At 33.5% G+C, this 19,814-nt stretch overlaps 1 protein-coding gene across 1 annotated transcript in view; it reads left to right on the top strand.

Annotated features, from left to right (window-relative positions):
* LOC145265764 (glutamate receptor 1-like) overlaps positions 1-19,814 on the top strand; it is an 81,929-nt gene that overhangs the window by 37,150 nt on the left and 24,965 nt on the right. The window contains exons 7-10 of the mRNA XM_080121814.1: positions 1,023-1,180; positions 3,528-3,620; positions 8,910-9,023; positions 10,770-10,934. Of these exons, the coding sequence (XP_079977940.1) occupies positions 1,023-1,180; positions 3,528-3,620; positions 8,910-9,023; positions 10,770-10,934 (530 nt within the window). The remainder of the gene's footprint in view (positions 1-1,022; positions 1,181-3,527; positions 3,621-8,909; positions 9,024-10,769; positions 10,935-19,814) is intronic.

The raw sequence follows: 19,814 nt of genomic DNA, 5'->3' as shown, positions 1-19,814 counted from the left end.
AAACGGTATTATATTGAATATGGACGTGTGTGCCTGTGAATGTGTGCGCGTGCTTTATCATGCTTGTCTTCATTCGTGTGTGAGGGTGCATATTTTCATAAGCATGCATGCGCGTATGTGTATTTTGTGTTTTGCCTATTTATGTGTGTTGTTATTGGTACATGTTCAATGCGGGGCTGAACTTTGTTATGTAGTTTTTTTCTTGTGTTATTAAGTAGAAGTAGTTGTCAGTTTGGAAAATGGGCATTATCCTGAATTTGCCTCCACTGCATGTGTGTATGTGCTGTGTCTATTTTCTGCGATTTTGATGTTGGATCGATGTAAGGCTACTCCATTACTAAGGTTTTTAGTGGCGCCTTTGGAGGATTTATCGCGTGCTGCTAGATCGTTTTTTAATTTTGAATGTTTGTATGGTGTTCATGAATGTGTATGTGTTTCCCTCTAATATTATTTTGCAGGCTCCACATCGTTGTTTGTTGCATTTTGTGACTCCTTTTGTTGTGTCTTGATTGAGTTTGGATGACGTAAGAATGCGTTTTAGGTTTTTGGGTTGGCGTTTGCTTTTTATTATTTTTGTTGTTTTAAGGAAGTTGTTTAGTTTGCTGTTTTGGTTAAGTAGGACGAGGGTTTTTGTTATCCCTGTGAAAAGTTCTGGGTTGTTTGTGTTGTGTGTGGAGACGTATGTTAGGATTTGTTCTTTGTTTTGTTTTTTAGGGCTTCTCAAATCTTCTACCGGTATATTTATCGCTAGTTGGACCCCTTTGTCTATAAGTTGTGATGGGTATTTTCTTTTTCTTAGGAGGGAGAAAAGGGATATAGCAAAACATCCAATGAATAAGACGGTAAAATTCAGAACAGGAAAAATCCAAAATGAGTCCATTGAAAATGCATTTGTCATCACACATACGTGTATCTAGTCTAGCACTATTCGCTAGCCATGGATTGAACCTACCACCATCTAATTGATAGTTCTAACATCTTTTCTTTTTTTAATGTTTTTTTTTCATATTCTCTGAGAACAGAAATCAAGAATCTTTTGAATGACCCGTCGCACAACACAACGATGATCGAACTGGGCATGTTGACCGATATGGTCAGTATACTGTTACGCATGAACATCGATAATGGACAGACATGTCAATCGAAGAATCTGCCCAACGTTACATATTTCCAATCGATGGTAAGAAATTACTGAATCACGTCTCCATCTTTTACGAAATAACCGACAAAGTATTGAACGATATTATTAGACAAGTAAATTGTTGCGATTATTACAATTCTCAGTTGTTAAGACTATAACATGTGTCAATCATATAATTAATAAACCTGTTAATTGTTGAGATTTTTAAACCCATAAATTGTTATCATTCTTAAACATATACATTGTCAAGATTATTAAATATGTCAATTGTTAAGATTATTAAACCGGTAAATTATTATCATTATTTAGCATGTCAATTGTTAAGATTATTAAACCCGTCAACTATTATCATTGTTAAACATATACATTGTAACAATTATTAAACATATGACTTGTTAAGACTATTAAACGTGTCAATTATTATAGTTAAAAAACATGTCAATTATTGTCATTATTAAACATATCAATCATTATCATTATTAAACATGTTAATTATTATCATTATTACACGTGTCAATTATTATCATTAAAACATGCCAATTATTTTCATTATTAACATGTCAATTATTATCATTATAAAACATGTCAATTATTATCATTATATAATATGTCAATTATGATCATTATTAAACATATTAATTATTGTCATTATTAAACATGTCAATTATTATCATTAAAACATGCCAATTATTTTCATTATTAGACATGTCAATTATTATCATTATATAACATGTCAATTATTATCATTATTAAACATGTCAATTATTGTCCTTATTAAACATGTCAATTATTATCATGATATAACATGTCAATTATTATCATTATAAGACATGTCAATTATTATAATTATTAAACATGTCAATTATTATTATTAACATGTCAATTATTGTCATTATTAAACATGTCAATTATTACCATTATTAAACATGTCAATTATTGTCATTATTAAGCATGTCAATTATTATCATTATTGAACATGTCAATTATTATTATTAACATGTCAATTATTATCATGATATAACATGTCAATTATTAACATGTCAATTATTAACATGTCAATTATTAACATGTCAATTATTATCATTATTAAACATGTCAATTATTATAATTATTAAACATGTCAATTATTATTATTATAAAACATTCTAATTATTATCATTATAAAACATGTCAATTATTATCATTATAAAGCATGTCAATTATTATCATTATTAAACATGTCAATTATTGTATTATTTAACATGTCAATTATTGTAATTATTACACATGTCAATTATTATCATTATTAAACATGTCAATTATTATTATTATAAAACATGTAAATTATTATTATTACTAATTGGGCACCTAGCGTTGCCCGCTCGTACAATACGCTTAAACATGATAGTTTAATTTATGAAGATTACGTATGTATCATTATAGAATGAATCCTCTATTGATTATTATATATTATGAGGAATAATTTACCCGATGAACTACTTCGCAAAAAAAAAAGAAGAAATAAAATAAATACGAGTGATGGGACGATTCCAATATTTTTCCTATTCCGTACTAAATTCCCGATTCCGATACAATTATCGATTCCGATTCCGATGTTTTATAAATCTCTAAATATTTAACTATGTAGTTGTATTTTTCTCTTATTACCGTAACACACATGTTAAATGTGCAAATATTTTCCTAAACGTAAAAATATACTTGTGGGAGGGAGGGGCGATCTATCAATTTTAGCTTCACTGGTGGTTTAAAATGAATAAATATAATTTCATTATTTTATCATTATTACCAGCAATGGAAAATTTAGCTTTAAACAAAATCAAATAAAAAAGACAATTAAAAGGGTCGTTTTGGCATCAGAAAATCGGTACAAATTTTTCCGATTCCGATACCAATTCCTATACCCTCAAATATTCCGATTTTTCGATTTCTGATTCCGATTCCGATTAATCGTTCCAACACTAATAAATACTAATGATAATATAGTTCATAAAATTCCGTCTGTGTTTTTTTTACAATATCACGTCAGCTGATATTTGGGATTGACGATGAATTCCTTGGAAACTCACTTCTGATTTATGTCCAGTTATAAAATATGCAAACAAAGAAATGATTTGCGGCGATTTTAAATAGTGCATATTCTTTATCGTAAATTGAACTCATTAATAAGAAAAAATTAAAATAAAGTAGTGAGGTACACCCAGGCTTGAACACGGGATCATCCGATCTGCAGTCGAACGCTTTACTACTAAGCTATTGTTTCATATGTCAACATACTAAGAGAAATATAATATAGATTATACCTGTGAATTATTACGATGTGTATATTGTAATGGTGATTGTTCTACGTGTCTGTATTAATTATTATTCTGCATGTCTATTCTTTCAGAAATCGCCTTATGAAGGGATCCTTGGTCATTACTATCTTCATGATTCAAACCGAACAAATTTCAGCATAACAATTAAAACACCAAATAAAGTGGTAGGTTTCTTTTTCCTAATTACACGTTGTGCATATCTGCAACAGAGTATGATCTACCCATCCATAGCCTTTAGCCCCCAGAAGGGGTATAGGCCATCTGCAACTTTGTAGATGCTTTTGTAACGAGGAGTTCTTTTTATCGGGGTGAGGATGCTGGCCCACGCCCAACCTTCCCAGAAGGTACATACAGCGCCTAGCCTTCCCAAATGGTCACCTATATGGTACTGGCTAGGCTCAATGTTGCTTAACTTCGGTGATCTGGCGAGAACCGGTGTGTCAACATGATTGTGCGCACATAAAAGAGTATGGTGGTTGGTTAAAAAAAGGTGAGGTAAGGGGAATAGGAGGTAAAAGAAAAATGATAAAAAGATTTCACATGAATGGATAGTCCGGTGAAGGGTAAAAAATCCAAGAATGGTAAATCCTATTCCCCTTACCTCACCCTTTTTTTAACTAAGTAAGATCTGTGACTTACTTGTAGTTTCATTAAATACATTTACATGCAAAATCCGATCCCGCATTTTGCTAAATCCTGCCCCCTGATGAGAAGGAGAGTATTTCTTCGAAACTCAGCGGATTAAGGACTATCCACATATCTTGTGTTTCCTTTTTAAAATTAAATATGTTTTTAACTCTTTTTCAAGATGTTTTTAACATGTTTTATAATATTTTTAAGTTTACCATTTTGATTACCTTGGTAAACTTATTGTAACTTTTATTTTTTTATTTTTTATTTTATATATATATATATATATATATATATGTGTGTGTGTGTGTGTGTGTGTGTGTGTGTGTGTGTGTGTGTGCGTGTGTGTATGGCGGTGGGGAGGGAGAAATTGACTTAAAACACCGTAGATTAGAATTTACAACAAATTAATTATTCGACAAGGAATACAAATTGAAAACTTTAAACAAATTCTTTATTCCATAGAATATATACATACATATATATATATATATATATATATATATATATATATATATATATATATATATATGTATGTATAGTAAGTTATATTTATATTTGATTTTGGAATTTGCTTTTTACTTGATTAATAAATTCCCCCTCAAAGCTTTTCTGATATATATATATATATATATATATATATATATATATATATATATATATATATATATATACACTTGTGCCCGATATTATTCATACCCCCCCCCCCTTGAAAATTGAGTTTATTAGGTGTAACTTTGTAAGAATTTATTGTTTACGTCCATATTGATACATATTCTTAATAAACCTCTTCTGATCATTTTCGTCATTTTAAAATATCGGGATACTTGTAATAAAAGAAATATACAGCTATTTATAAAATCTGCAATGTTCAAAAATAATTATACCCCCTTATTTTTTCAGTATTAATCGAGTTTCTGACTGTTTGTTTCTTGTTTGATTCTTATTTTGAATGCTTTTATACAACCTTTGATTAATTTCATTTCGTTTTTTGCATTTTTCAGAAATTAAAATGATATCAACTGAAAACCAATAAAAGAATAAAAATTATTAGAATGGGGAAGAAAAAAGAGCTTAGTAATGATCTTAGGACTAAAATTGTGAATTCACATAAGGATGGTTTAGTTTACAAGTCAATTTCCAAGAAATTTGAGGTCCCTACAGCAACAGTACAGAGCATCATCAAAAAATTCCAGAGCCACCACACAACAAACTTGATTGGTAGAGGAAGGAAAAGGAAACTGTCTGCTAGAGCCACCAGGAATATTGTAAGAAGTGTTTATGCAAATCCAACCACCACTACTAAGGACATTTTAGAAAATCTGGAGTCTTCTGGCATAAAAATATCAAGGCAAACATTGCAAAGGACTCTGCATGAAAATGGTCTGAAAGGAAGAAGACCAAGAAGGACTCCATTGCACACCGGAAAACACCTTGCAGCACGTCTAAAGTTTGCTAGGACCCATGTGAATTCTCCAGAGTCCGTTTTCTCAAGTATTTTGTGGACTGACGAAACAAAAATTGAATTGTTTGGCCATATGGATGCTTCTTACGTTTGGAGGAAGAAAGGAGAAGCTTACAACCCAAAGAACACCATACCCACGGTGAAACATGGTGGTGGTAGCCTAATGTTTTGGGGCTCCTTTTCGGCTAGTGGTCCAGGTAGTTTGGTCAAGATAGATGGAACCATGAAGAAGGAGCAATATTTGGAGATACTCCAGAAAAACATTAGACAGGATGCGGAGAAGCTCCATTTAGGACCAAACTGGGTCCTTCAACAGGATAATGATCCAAAAATTACTGCCAAAATAGTCAAGAAATGGTCTGAGGATAATCAAATTAATGTTTTGGAATGGCCTAGCCAGAGTCCCGACCTGGACCCTATCGAAAACCTCTGGCACATATTGAAAACTGAGGTTAAAAAGCGGAAATCTAGAAATTTGAGGGATTTGGAGAACTACTGCATTGAAGAATGGTAAAAAATCAGTGTTGATGCTTGTAAAAACCTTGTTGATAAATATCAAAAACGGTTACAGGCAGTTATTAAGAATAAAGGGCATGCTATTGACTATTAGTAAGAGAGGTATGAATAATTTTGAACTAGTGCCATTATTGTTTTTCTTTGTATAATGTTTCAAACTTGCATGATTTATTTGTTTGTTGAGTTTAAATTAAATGCTTATGCTTGATTTATTGTTTGAAATCTCTTTAATATTGTCTACCTTCTGGTTTGAGCAATATTCTTATAGAAATCTCAAAGATCCGAGGGGTATGAATAATATCGGGCACAAGTGTGTATATATATATATATATATATATATATATATATATATATATATATATAGTAAGAAAGCTTTGAGGGGGGAATTTACTTATCAAGGAAAAAGAAAATTCCAAAATCAAATATAAATATTGTTTTATATATATATATATATATATATATATATATATATATATATATATATATATATATATATATATATATATACTAGCAGAAGTACCCGTTGTTGACTGGGTTCAAAAACAGCCTACAGAAAATGGACTGTGATTGATGAAAGTATGATAGGTTATGAAAAGGAGTGGGCTGTAAAGAGATAGGTTTTGATACTCAAAAATTTTACCCTAAGCAAAATATGATGAAAGTGAAGATAATTTTCGCGAAAATATATTTTTTATATCAACTTTGTTTCCATTCGTAGCCAAGAGTGACCAACAAAATGATGTTTCCTTACAAAGAGGAAATGTTATATATACAATTATATAAATATACAAGAAATAAATATTACCATAGTCAATAAAAGTTACTTTTATGGTAGAAAAGTTCATTGGTTTGTATTTTTAAGTAGTTTGTAAAAATCTTTTTTAATTCACGAACCGGTTTAAAACAATCAAAAAAGCAGCGACTTTTAAATGGAGGGCCCCGTTTTCAATTTGAAGGAGGGGCGCCTGAGCATTCTGTGTTAACAATTTTAGAGAGTTCCGTCAACGTAAGGAATATTTATAAACATATTTTAATGTTTTCTGTTATTTTGTGCTGGAGGAATATTCGATTATGGCATGTGTAGTTTATATAAAAATCCATTTAAATAGTTATCGTCTCAAATTTCGTTTTAATTTCGGTTCGCTGAAATTATTTAAAGTAAAGAGCATTAAAAACTATTTCGAAACAAAAAAAAAACATGAACTGAACTTTTAATGTACTATGGTAACATTTATTTCTTGTATATTTATTTTTTCGGGTAGTCATTTGTTGGCTTTTCTGCTAAACACTCTTACTAAATAATATCGACGAAATATTGAAAAACAAAGAAACAAAACAGTTTTGAAAAATAATGAAGCTTTACTTACTTTAGTAAAATAATCTGAAACGGCAAAATTGGATATTAAAAAAGTAAACACGTAATTACTTTAGTTTTTTAAAGCAAAGAATCGATATAAATATGAATAAGAAGAAAATGGCGCCCTTTTCAAGCAGAACAGCTTCGTTTCAGTTTTACAGTATTGAACGGTGTAGTATTGCGCCGTCGGATTCAGGGTTGTACTATTGTAATGTAAAGAACACGCAGAAAGGGTTGTAATCAACTGAATTCCTTCTAGTACACTGACAAAAAAAAGCTTAAACAGATATATAAATAAAAAAGAATAAAAAGTTAATGTAAATGTTTTTATAAAGACACGTAATCACGTGAGCAGGATTTTTCCTTCTTTTGACACAATAACAAGTAACTTTCTTATTTTTTATTATTTATTTATTTATCTATTTTCGAAAGAGTGCCACGTGCAAGTGGAGAAGGAAAACAAAAACAGAGTTATGCAAAATTTGTGTCCGACTTTTTTTTTTTTTTTTGGCTTTCACTTATATAAGAACGTGAATTTATGAGGTGAATTTATTCGACACAATATGATTCAACTCCAAAAAATGAATAAAAGCTAACGTGAATTAAGATTAAAGTTAAGGTGTTATTGTGGACCCTTACCCCTTTTAAAAAACCTTGTTAAACTTTGTGACATATTTACATTCTATGTAGGTCAGGCGCGAACGAACACCCAATATTTTTATTATACCATATTTCTTCAAACTGAAACATAATTATCAAATTACGCAAATAGATATGAAAAGTCTTTGTTAAAGTTTGTGCCATATTTCCATATTCTTATGTACATCTATATCAAAAAATCTTGTAAACGTTTTGTTTTTTTCATTTTTTATTTCCATACTTTGGGGCTCAGGCGCGAACGCAGACCCCACAATTTTTATGAACCACCGTTCTGCCAGATCAAACATGCCCATTCCTGATACTCGATACATCTTCTATCATTATATGTAATCATTTTTTCTAAAATAGTCAACCATATAGGAGCCTATTCGTGACCACACACACACACACACACACACCGACTTCAGCTTTATATTATATATATATATATATATATATATATATATATATATATATATATATATTAACCATCTGAAAATTACTGGACCGAATGCCATTGTTAATAATTGTTGAAATATTTTTATCCTTCCAACACATATAATTAAAAAAGGAAAAGTTTGATAACAAACAGAAACGAAAAGACACTAAAAATATTTCGCTCGTGTATGATATGGGCTTCAATTTACAGATTTGCAATTTTATCGCAATTGGGTTCAGTTGATAGGAAATGATTTATAAAATATGTTTTTCTTTTTTAAGGTTTTTTAATTCTCTACTTTCAAGAAAGCCATAACCGTTGATTTCAGTAATAAAAAAAGAAAAGAAAGAAAACATTATTTCACATGACGGTGTGAACTCTACATTTTCCGTTCTTTTTGATTTCAGGTTGGGAGCATTTATATCGGACAGGAAGAAACGAAAGTAAATTTGGATATACCGAAAGTTGATAGTAGATCACCGTTTGGACAAAACGAAACTCTTCGAATCGTGACTGAAGTGGTAGGAATCCTATCCCCCTTTTTCACCCTCCTTATTTTTCTTTGATTTTGTTCTTTTCAAATGCCTATCCAATTTCATCACTTAATCTGTTTTATAATATTATCTTGTGAGACGTTTCGACGTTGGACCTAAATAGCATTTTAGCTGACATATCAAACTTTGATTCTGACTAGCCAATTGCCATTTATTATTGTTGCACCATATTATTAGGACTATTATAATATGACATGTTATTTTGTAATATTTTAAAAGGAAGACTTATATAGCATTTAAGCTGACATATAAAACTTTGATAACATTGGTCCAAATCGTGTGTTTCTTCCTTCACCAGATTAATTTGATTATCGATTATAAATATTTATCGAAGACATCCTGATAAATAGCCTATCTAAGAACACTACCAGGCACATAAAGTATTTTCGTGTTAAATTTTATAAAAATCGGCCAACCGTTTTTGATTTCATAGAGATCGAAAAGTCACACACAGACAATGTTCCTTTTCTCTGTCCCATCGACGAAACGTTGCATCCCTCTGCCTGTTCTACGAGTATTTTCATGGTGACTGCTTCGACGAACTAAAAGCCCTTGTACTCCTGTGACGTAAATACCCCTGACAAACCCGACAAGCAGCAAAATCCCACCCCATAGACAGTAGCAAAATCCCACCCCTTCACAGTTGAGATCCCTAGATGTAAGAAAGCCGTCTACTATAATAGTTTCTTCCCCAGTCTTTGGAACTCTCTTCCGGGTTCCTGCTTTCCCAACAGTACTGACATGCAGAAGTTCAAGTGTAATGTGAACAGGTGTTACGTTGTCGTATCATAACTGAGTATTTGTTGTATATTGGTTGAAATTGGAATGGAGATGATATATTAAAGCGTGTCTATTTATAAAAGACTGAGTGTTTGATTATCTTATCAGAGTTAATGTCGTTTGTGTGTGATCATCTAGTGGTCTTTCTATTACATATGTTCATATGCTGTTAAGTGTGAATATGTGTGTGACATGTCATTTGAACATACCTTCTGCCATTTTGTTGGTCCATCTGGAAATTCTCGTCTGGGAGGGAGACTTGATACCTGTTTTTGGGGACGAAGATTTATTTCACTCCAAGACAAGAAATTGGTTCTATAGTTTATTTCACTTTCCCAGATGTCTTGCAGAAGGTGGAAAGTGAATTTGGCCTGTGTTGTTTTTATTTCTTCTAGATCTTATATCTACCGCGTCAGCATTCGTCCCCCCCCCAGCGAAGGGGAGGAGACAACGGCGAAGCCGTCCGCTCTCGTCTAAGTCGCAACCAAATCTCTTCGATTCAGCTAACCTGATCACATGACTCACACGCAATCAAATCAGCTGATCTTGACTTCCGGTCAACGTGTCTACACTATAACTCACACATCTCCCTCTCTTTCTCTCTCTCTCTCTCTTTCTCTCCATTCTCTAACACAGTCATCTTGCTGCTCAACTCCCTACATTGTATCCTTGCAACTTATGACTCCGATTGTAGCCCCGTACATCAAAGTGACAGTGTGCCTTGTTTGGGGTGAAAATAGAATTTTAAAAAAAAGATAGAGATATGTGTGTGTGTGTGTGTGTGTGTGTGTGTGTGTGTGTGTGTGTGTGTGCGTGCGCGCGCGCGTGCGGCCGTGCGTGCGTGCGTGCGTGCGTGTGCGTGCGTGTGTGCACTGTCGGGAACAGAATCCGTTCTAATTCCAATCCTTTGGTAAATATAATTTTCTATTTCAGAACCCTCCATTTATCGAGAAACGAAACGGTAAATACACAGGTTTCAGCCTGGAAGTCCTTGACCAGATTGCAAAGCGTCTGAATTTCACTTATATTATCGAAGATGTGGAAAGAGGAACTGGCTCTGGCGGAAGATCACCTTTGATTGATCACTTGGCAGAAGGGGTGAGCAATTTCTGAGACAATTCTTCATTGTTGTCTCTGTTTTCGTATTATTTATGTTCTTGAGTGTCATTTTCACAATGTTTCCATCGATATAACCTCTGATCTTGTTCAAGTATATCTTGTCAAACTCGGGAATCTTTCTGTCGAACTCGGGAATCAATATTCACTTCACGGGGGGGGGGACATATTCTCGTTCCGTCAACCAGGACTGGATAAAAATTCTAAGTAATTCAGATTTGTATTTTCAGTGACCCACACTCAGGATTGAACCTTAAACCTTCAGAAGAATGTTACTTTTACGACTCATTTTTTTTCCAAGTGCTCTAACCACTGCCCCAGGGGTTCTTGTAGTCGGAGGTTACATCAGCCAGAACGTTGTGAAAATAACACTCAAGATGAAAACAGTAGTCCGAAGAACCCAAATAATACAAATAAGTAATCCTTATCTAAAAAAAAAATAAAAATTCAGAAACGTATCTCACTTTTATTTGATCTTTATTTTTACAAGGGAGCCACCGCTTATCAAGGCTCGAATGCTACTCAAGGATAAAAGTTAATCAGTTTGTAAGATGGATGGTTAGGCAACACCGTGGTGATCGGTAGTGGCGGTAACTGAGTAGAATTTGATTATTTAAGAGGACGGCTCAGCAAGAACACGTTTATATTGAACTTGAATACGACAATGTTGTAGTCAGCTGGAAAGCAGTCCGTATTATAGTGTTCCACAGGTGGGCACTTCGAGGAAAGAACTTTGTTCATGGAATTTGCGTTTAGTTTTAGGGGAAATTGTTGACAGTGGTTATAGCTAGACGAGTGCTTATCATAAATGTTATGCGGAGGAGGGTATAGATCTGTAACATAGAGCAGACGCGCATATATTGTGGCACTATTTTTGCTAGTGCCACTGGTCGTCGTAGTCTCTCGCCAACCCCGATATGGCCGGGAGGTGATTGGATCGCACATGCAGCGATATACAAACAAACAAAAAAAAAAAGGGAACCACAATGCCCTTCTACTTCCCTCGATCTCTTTTGATTTCAGACAGCCATGGAGTAAGATTTTTGTCTCTCCGTAAATGAGAGGAGGGGGAGCACCCCCTCCTTCAGCACTAATTAGGGCTAGTTAGTTTTAAAGAGCTAATTGTGAAAATTAATTATGATCTGTAATTTGTAATTATGATTTGTAATTTGTAATTAGCATCTGTAATTTGTAATTATGATTTGTAATTTGTAATTATGATTTGTAATTTGTAATTATGATCTGTAATTTGTAATTATGATTTGTAATTTGTAATTATAAATCATTTATAATTTGTAATTATGATTTGTAATTTGTAATTATGATTTATAATTTGTAATTATGATTTGTAATTTGTAATTATGATCTGTAATTTGTTTTGTAATGTATTGTAATATTTTGTTTGTAAAATAAATAGATAAGATTATTTCTCGTATATATTGCAACCTGTGTCGTGTGTTTTTGTATCTGCCTTAAATGTCTGCCTTAATTAACGAAACGGGTCTGAAGACGAAGAAGATTCCAGAAAGAATGCCACCAGAGCGAAGATAGTCCTAAGTGAAGGAGCCAACCACACCCAACATCCCATATATGCCTTTTATCTTCACTTAGACAAAAAGACGTCTCATCGACAGATCTTCATACTCGGACAGATAGGACTGGTCCATCGTCACGGCATGGGACCGTTCCAGGACATTTACTGCAACACGTGGGTCGGTCACACGTCTAAGACCGACCTATAAGTTTACAATGCAAATACATGCGAAATGATGTCACCGATGAGGAAAAAATAAAGCTTTTAAAAAGGAGATCACGTTAGAGACGGGGAGAACGTTCGAGATAACGAGAAGCGTGAATGACGTTCGAGAAGACGATCAAGTGGTTGACATCACGGCCATAGCAATGAAGAAATAAATGTCTTTGTTGCAGATTGAAGCTCAGTTGAATACTTGCCATTAAAGTAGCGATAGAGCAGTGGATACACTCGAAACGTCTCTTCTGTGAGAAAAAGGTTGTAAGGAAAGGAAACGGACATTGTCTGCTAGATTTCGAAGTCGTTTTTGAATCCGGTCAAGGCAGGAAACGATGCTCTGAGCAACTCCTGTCTCTGGACTGGAATTTCTAGCACATTTTGAGCAAAGGAGAGTAAAAAAAAGTAGACGTTAGGTTTACTTTCGGCAATTTTTTAATTCCTTATTTTGTAATTTTTTAATTCCTTATTTTGTACTTTAGTCCTCACATTCCATGCGCGATATTTCTGACCAAGGAGGAAGAATTGCTGTTTTCTGGGTCGGAAGTTATCTATCTAAAACTTATTGCTTGCTAATTTTTGACCGTGGAGTGATATTTTTTTTTTCAGCTGGCTTCATGTTTTGTCTGGAGCGAGTTCCATAAAAAAGCGTTTTCTCACTTTGTTATCATTCCAATCATAGCCCCAGCAATTTTCATATTCATCGCCGTCTATGTGTCATATTTTGCAAACATACACAACTATTTCTGCTCTATCGTTATGTTTATGGCAGATGCTCGATTAAGCTTCAATCTGTGACCCCCCCTCCTGTAAAAAACATTCACGGCAAACACTCGCCTAGTTACCATTACCATCAACAATTTCCCTTACTCTCTATCGTCCCAGCTGGCTATAACATAGTTGTTTTCAAGTCCAATGCAAACAAATTCTTGTTGAGCCGTCCCCTTAAATAATCACTTTCTACCCAATTTTCATCATTACCGAACACCATAGTATTATCTCACTTGGCAATCTTTAGCCCTTATCCTCCAGTGACTTCTGAACCTTGATAAGCGGTGACCCCATAAGAAAAAAAGAAAACGAAAAAAAAAAACCCACATCAAAAATGGCAGGAAAAGTATGTAGACATGTTATTATTTGTACTTATGCAGAGAATAGCCTGATTTTTATGTGTCAGCTCATTCCGACAGCTTACGTAAACCGCTGGAATATGAAGAAACGCTCAGCCAATGAAAATCGCTCCAACAAACGACAATACAAACGTGCTGAGTGAAATCAAAATTTTCAGCAGACGACAGTTAATTAAGTGGAGGAAAATATTAGTTTTAATCATTAAATATGATACATATCGCGGACACCAACCCGTTAAATAGCTTCCTTCCGCTTCCTCTGGCCCTTCTCATCTCTCTTTGCTGTCGGAGTAGCCCTTCAGTCAACCGAAAATCTCTCCCACCCAAAAAATAGCCTACCCACTAACCTTAACAGAAATAAAACGAATAAAAAAAAAGTTTGTTGTATATTTTTTTTTATAAAATACACAAAAATCCCTCTTTACAACACAATATGTATGAAAATCAGCAGCCTTAAGATTGCTGGCTAGCGAAAATATTAGCAGCAGAAACCGTTAAAGCACGTATGCAAATTGGCAAATGTTCACGCGCTGGCGTCACAGAAAGAAGTGGGAGAGAAAAATAAAATAAAATGACAGCACGTGATTGAGCAAAGGGAAGGATCGGACGTTTTCTTTTCCTTTTCTTTTCTTTTTTTCCTTTTTTCTTTTTTTTTTTTTTTTTTACTCGTGTGCAGCGAATGAGTCTCGCTGCATGGTCTAAAAAGCGAAAAGAATTTTGAAAGATAATGAAATGTGTTATTGTTGGAAGAACCACGAATAAAAGTATTTTATTTGCACTCAAAAAAATAAATAAATAAATAAAAATGCCGAGACGGATTTTTATTTCGTTCCTATTTTTATTTGTAATTTGCGATGAAGTACCAGACAAAGTGTGGGTCCGAGTAATTGAAGTGTAACGACACGGTTCGAATGTAACGGCCACGTTACAACAATAAACATCTCTATTTCTCTCTCAATCTCTACTATTTTATAAAAGCCACTTCGTTTGTAAGTTCCTTCCTCATAGGTTCCGAAACGACTGAGCCTATCTTTTGCAAATTTCACACAAAGCTAATTTATATGTCTGGCAGTGTTCTTAGATATGTATTGTACAAAAATTCATCCGATAAGTATTGAAAATAGAACATTTTTACAGTGAAATATTTTACGTTACACCGGCCAAGGAAGATACTAAAATTTCAGCAAATTTCTTCTTAAAAAAAAAATTATAATGTGGAGATATAGCTTAGTGATAGAACATTCAGAATATAGATGGAATGATCCCCTGTTCAAGCCCGGATGTACCTCACTATTTTTTTTCCAGGGCATTCATCGTAAAGCCCAAATATCAGCGGACGTGACATTATAAAGAAACACAGTCGAAATTTGATAAACGACATTATCATTATTATTTTATTTTATTTATTTATTTATTTTATATTTATTTATTTATTTTTGCGAATTAGTCCACCGGGCAAATTATTCCTCGTATAGAGGATTAATAGATATAAAGTATATATAATAGAGATAGCATATATATATATATATATATATATATATATATATATATATATATATATATATATATATATATATATACATCCTGATGAGTTGTGATACAACGAAACAGGACTGTATGTCGATGACTACAAATATATATATATATATATATATATATATATATATATATATATATATATATATACAGAGAGAGAGAGAGAGAGAGAGAGAGAGAGAGAGGATATATAATATAAATAGGAGATATAATATAAATAGGATATATCTATATCTATATATATATATATATCTATATATATATATATATATATATATAGAATATGTATATTTAGGCAGCATTTTTTCTTTTATGCACGTTTCATTAAATAGCACAACAATAGAAAAACAAGCAATAATAATAGAATAAATAGAATAACAAGCAATGAAATATATATATATATATATATATATATATATATATATCCCCTTTAAGAAATTCGTTTCTTATCGTTGAGCACTTTCAGTTGAATTAAAAGTCGGTCAATTTAGCTCTTATGCGTAGATCATCGTATAACGATTTGATCACTGTCTGTCTGACGTAATGAGCATTTAAATTAAAATGTTTAAAATTCAACGCTATTTCACACGGTTAATGGTAGCCGAATGGATACGGCCTCCGCTAATCGAGCCAGAGATGTCTCGTGTCGCGGGGTTCGAATCGTTCGACTGGTAGTAATCGTGACACCCTGCACTGAAGAATCCCGAAAGGATGAAACACTAGTGTCTGTAGGTATTTAATTATTATAGTAAAAAAATAAATAAATATATATATATATATATATATATATATATATATATATATATATATATATATATATATATGAGCAAACAGTTAATGAAATATGTTAAAAAACACTTTGAAATGAGTTAAAAACATATTTAATCTGAAAAGGAAACACTAGATAAATGGATAGTCCTTAATCCGCGGAGTTTCGAAGAAATACTCTCCTTCTCATCAGAGGGTAGGAATTAGCAAAATGCGGGATCGGATTTTGCATGCAGAAGTATTTGATGAAACAACAAGTAAGTCAAAGATCTTACTTGAAAACAAAATAAGTTAAGCAGAGGGAATATGGTGAAGAAAAAGGTGATTACACATGAATGGATAGTTTGGTGGAAGATAAAAAATCCAGTGACGGTAAAATCTAAATGTAAAACTTCAAGAAAGTTAAAAGAATTTCCATTTGTACAAGTAAAATCCAAGGAAATCCCGTAATTGGGAGAGGATGGTCCATAATAATCCAAAGGCAGAAATCCATGGAATAATTCACAAAAATGTGTACAAGGAAAAAAATAATATTAATAATATATATATATATATATATATATATATATATATATGTATGTATATTTAGTAGAAATGGTAATTAGTAAAAACTGAAGAAAGTGCTCAATACTGTTGTAGGGCAAATATGCATTTTATTTTTTATTACCGTATCGTTCTGTTAAGTTACATTATTGTTTCAGCTACCCGGCCGTTTTTTTTTTTTTTTTTTTTTTTTTTTTTTTTTTTTGGGCCGGGAAGATGCTACAGACGGCCAAAAAAACGGCCAGGTAGCTGAAACAATAATGTAACTTAACAGAAAGATACGGTAATAAAAAATAAAACGTATATATATAAATATATATATATATATATATATATATAACTAAATTTACTCACATAAAATTAATATACGAAAGTATAGATTTATGCGTAAACTTTAAGTATTTACTTCAAAAGTGCTCAATACGTAGGTAGAGCTAGTTAGTAAGTTATAAAATGCATATGGCGATTAAGCTATACTGAATATTCCGCGTTTCATCCACTCTAGGATTCTTCAGGCATAAGGCTTAAGAATCCTAGAGTGGATGAAACGCGAAATATTCAGTGTAGCTTAATCGCCATATACATTTTATAACTTACTATATATATATATATATATATATATATATATATATATATATATATATATATATATATACTATATTATATTAAGAGGAATATATTCTATATCAATCAATCCTCTTTCTCTCTCTCTCTCCCTCTGTCTGTCTGTCTGTCTCTCTCTGTCTCTCTCTCTCTCTCTCTCTCTCTCTCTCTCTCTCTCTATATATATATATATATATATATATATATATATATATATATATATATAAATCCTCTATATATATTATATAATTATCTATATTATATATCCTCTTTATATTGTATATATCTCTTCTCTTTCTCTCTCTCTCTCTCTCTCTCTCTCTCTATATATATATATATATATATATATATATATATATAATGAAGAGAGAGAGAAAGAGAAGAGGTATATACAATATAGAGAGGATATATAATATAGATAATTATATAATATATATAGAGGATTTATATATATATATATATATATTTATATATATATCTATATATATATATATATATATATATATATAGAGAGAGAGAGAGAGAGAGAGAGAGAGAGAAAAGAAAGAGGATTGATTGATATAGAATATATTCTTCTTAATATATAATATAAAGGATTGATAGCGCGTAATATATATAAAGGATTGATTCTATAATAATTAATACGCTGCTCTGCATAACCTCTTGTTTAGCTCCCCCTTACCTAAACCGAAACTCTTTAAAAAAAAATATGACGACAGTACAATCTAAAAATAAGCGTAAACCAGGCTTAGGGACAAACAAATTCAACTTGCCTCCTCCCTTGAGGCTTGCATTCACAAATATCCGTGGGCTTAGAACTAATTTAGCTGATGTTGAAGCATTTCTCTTAACAAATACCCCGGATATCTTAGCACTAAGTGAGACTAACCTACACTCCTCCATCCCATCTAACCACTTTAACATGCCTGGATATCTCCCACTCTGCCGTAAGGACTCTGACAGACACATGCACGGACTTGGAGTTTACATTCGTAATACCTCCCCCCCCCCTGACTAGAGAAACAAACCTAGAAACAGATGATCAAGCCTTTATGTGCTTTAGACTAAACATGCAACACAATATTAGCTACTATTATTTTCTCTACCGCTCTCCCTCGACTCAGGACTGCACCATAATAAACAAAGTCTCTGACAGCATAGACACGGCACTGTCCCTCGACACTAGCGCACAAATACATGTATTTGGTGACTTTAATGTCCACCACAAAAACTGGCTTGGATTCTCTACTTACACAGATGCAGCGGGCAGCACAACTCATAGCTTCACTATATCTCACTCCCTATCACAAATTGTAACGTTTCCAACCCGTTTCCCTGACCAGGAAGAACAACACGCATCACTTCTAGATCTGTTTTTGATCACAGTTCCCGATGAATGCATAACGAAGGCCCACAGCTCACTCGGGAACGCTGATCATTCAGTGATAATGGTTGAAATCGCCCTAAACTCTAGAGCCAAAATGAAGAGCCAGTGCTCAAAACAACGAGATATTATAAAAAGGCTGACTGGGAAGCCATCAGGGAACTAATCAGAGATGCCCCATGGAGAAATATTTTTCTCTCCCTGCTGAACAGTGTGCAAACGAGACCACTGACTGGTTCAAAACTGCAATCGAAGCGCATGTTCCCATGCGGAAATTTTATAGTAAGCCCCACTCTCCCCAATGGTTTACGTCGACTTGCGCAACTGCAGCATGCATACCGTAGGTTTAACCGACATATGTCCAGTTCAAACAGACTGAAGTATATAGAAGCTAGAAATAACGTTAAGAAAGAAATAGCGACATCTAAGAGAGAATTTACGGAAGCCACTAAAAAGCGCATCGAAGCACAGAAACTAGGAACTCGAGACTTCTGGAAAATCTACAACAGTGTAGTAAATAATTGGCAATCAACAATTCCCCCACTAACCAACAATCACGAGGTTGTCTCCTCAGCAACCGACAAGGCTAACATGCTTGCCAGTCAGTTTGCCTCAAACTCCACACTGGACCCTTCCAACCACCCCCTACCTGACTTTCCTATGCGGACAGACGCCACGCTAGACGATCTGTAAACCACCCCTGCTCAGGTGCATGCTATCATAAAAAACCTTGACACTTCAAAAGCATGTGGACCCGATCTCATCCCAGCTGTGCTATTAAAAAAGTGCTCAGCCGAAGTAGCTCCAGTTCTCTCCAAACTCTACCTTGACAAGGTTCAAAAGAGAGTCGCAAACCTGATAGGCCCTGAACTGGCATCTAAGCTTCAGCCTCTGTCCCATCGACGAAATGTTGCATCCCTCTGCCTGTTCTACAAGTATTTTAGTGGTGAATGCTCTGACGAGCTGCAATCACTTGTGCCCTTACGACGTGAGCACCCTCGACAAACCCGACAGGCTGCTAAATCCCACCCCCACACTGTAGAGATCCCTAGATGTAAAAGATCTTTTTACTCCAATAGTTTCTTCCCCAGAACCGCTAGACTCTGGAATTCCATTCCAGGTCCCTGCTTCCCCAACAGTACTGACGT

Source organism: Euprymna scolopes, chromosome 40, assembly GCF_053919585.1.
Source record: "Euprymna scolopes isolate OS-2025 chromosome 40, ASM5391958v1, whole genome shotgun sequence".
NCBI lineage: Eukaryota > Metazoa > Mollusca > Cephalopoda > Sepiida > Sepiolidae > Euprymna > Euprymna scolopes.
Note: the sequence above shows the minus strand (reverse complement) of the source record. Positions and strands in the feature narration are given on the sequence as shown.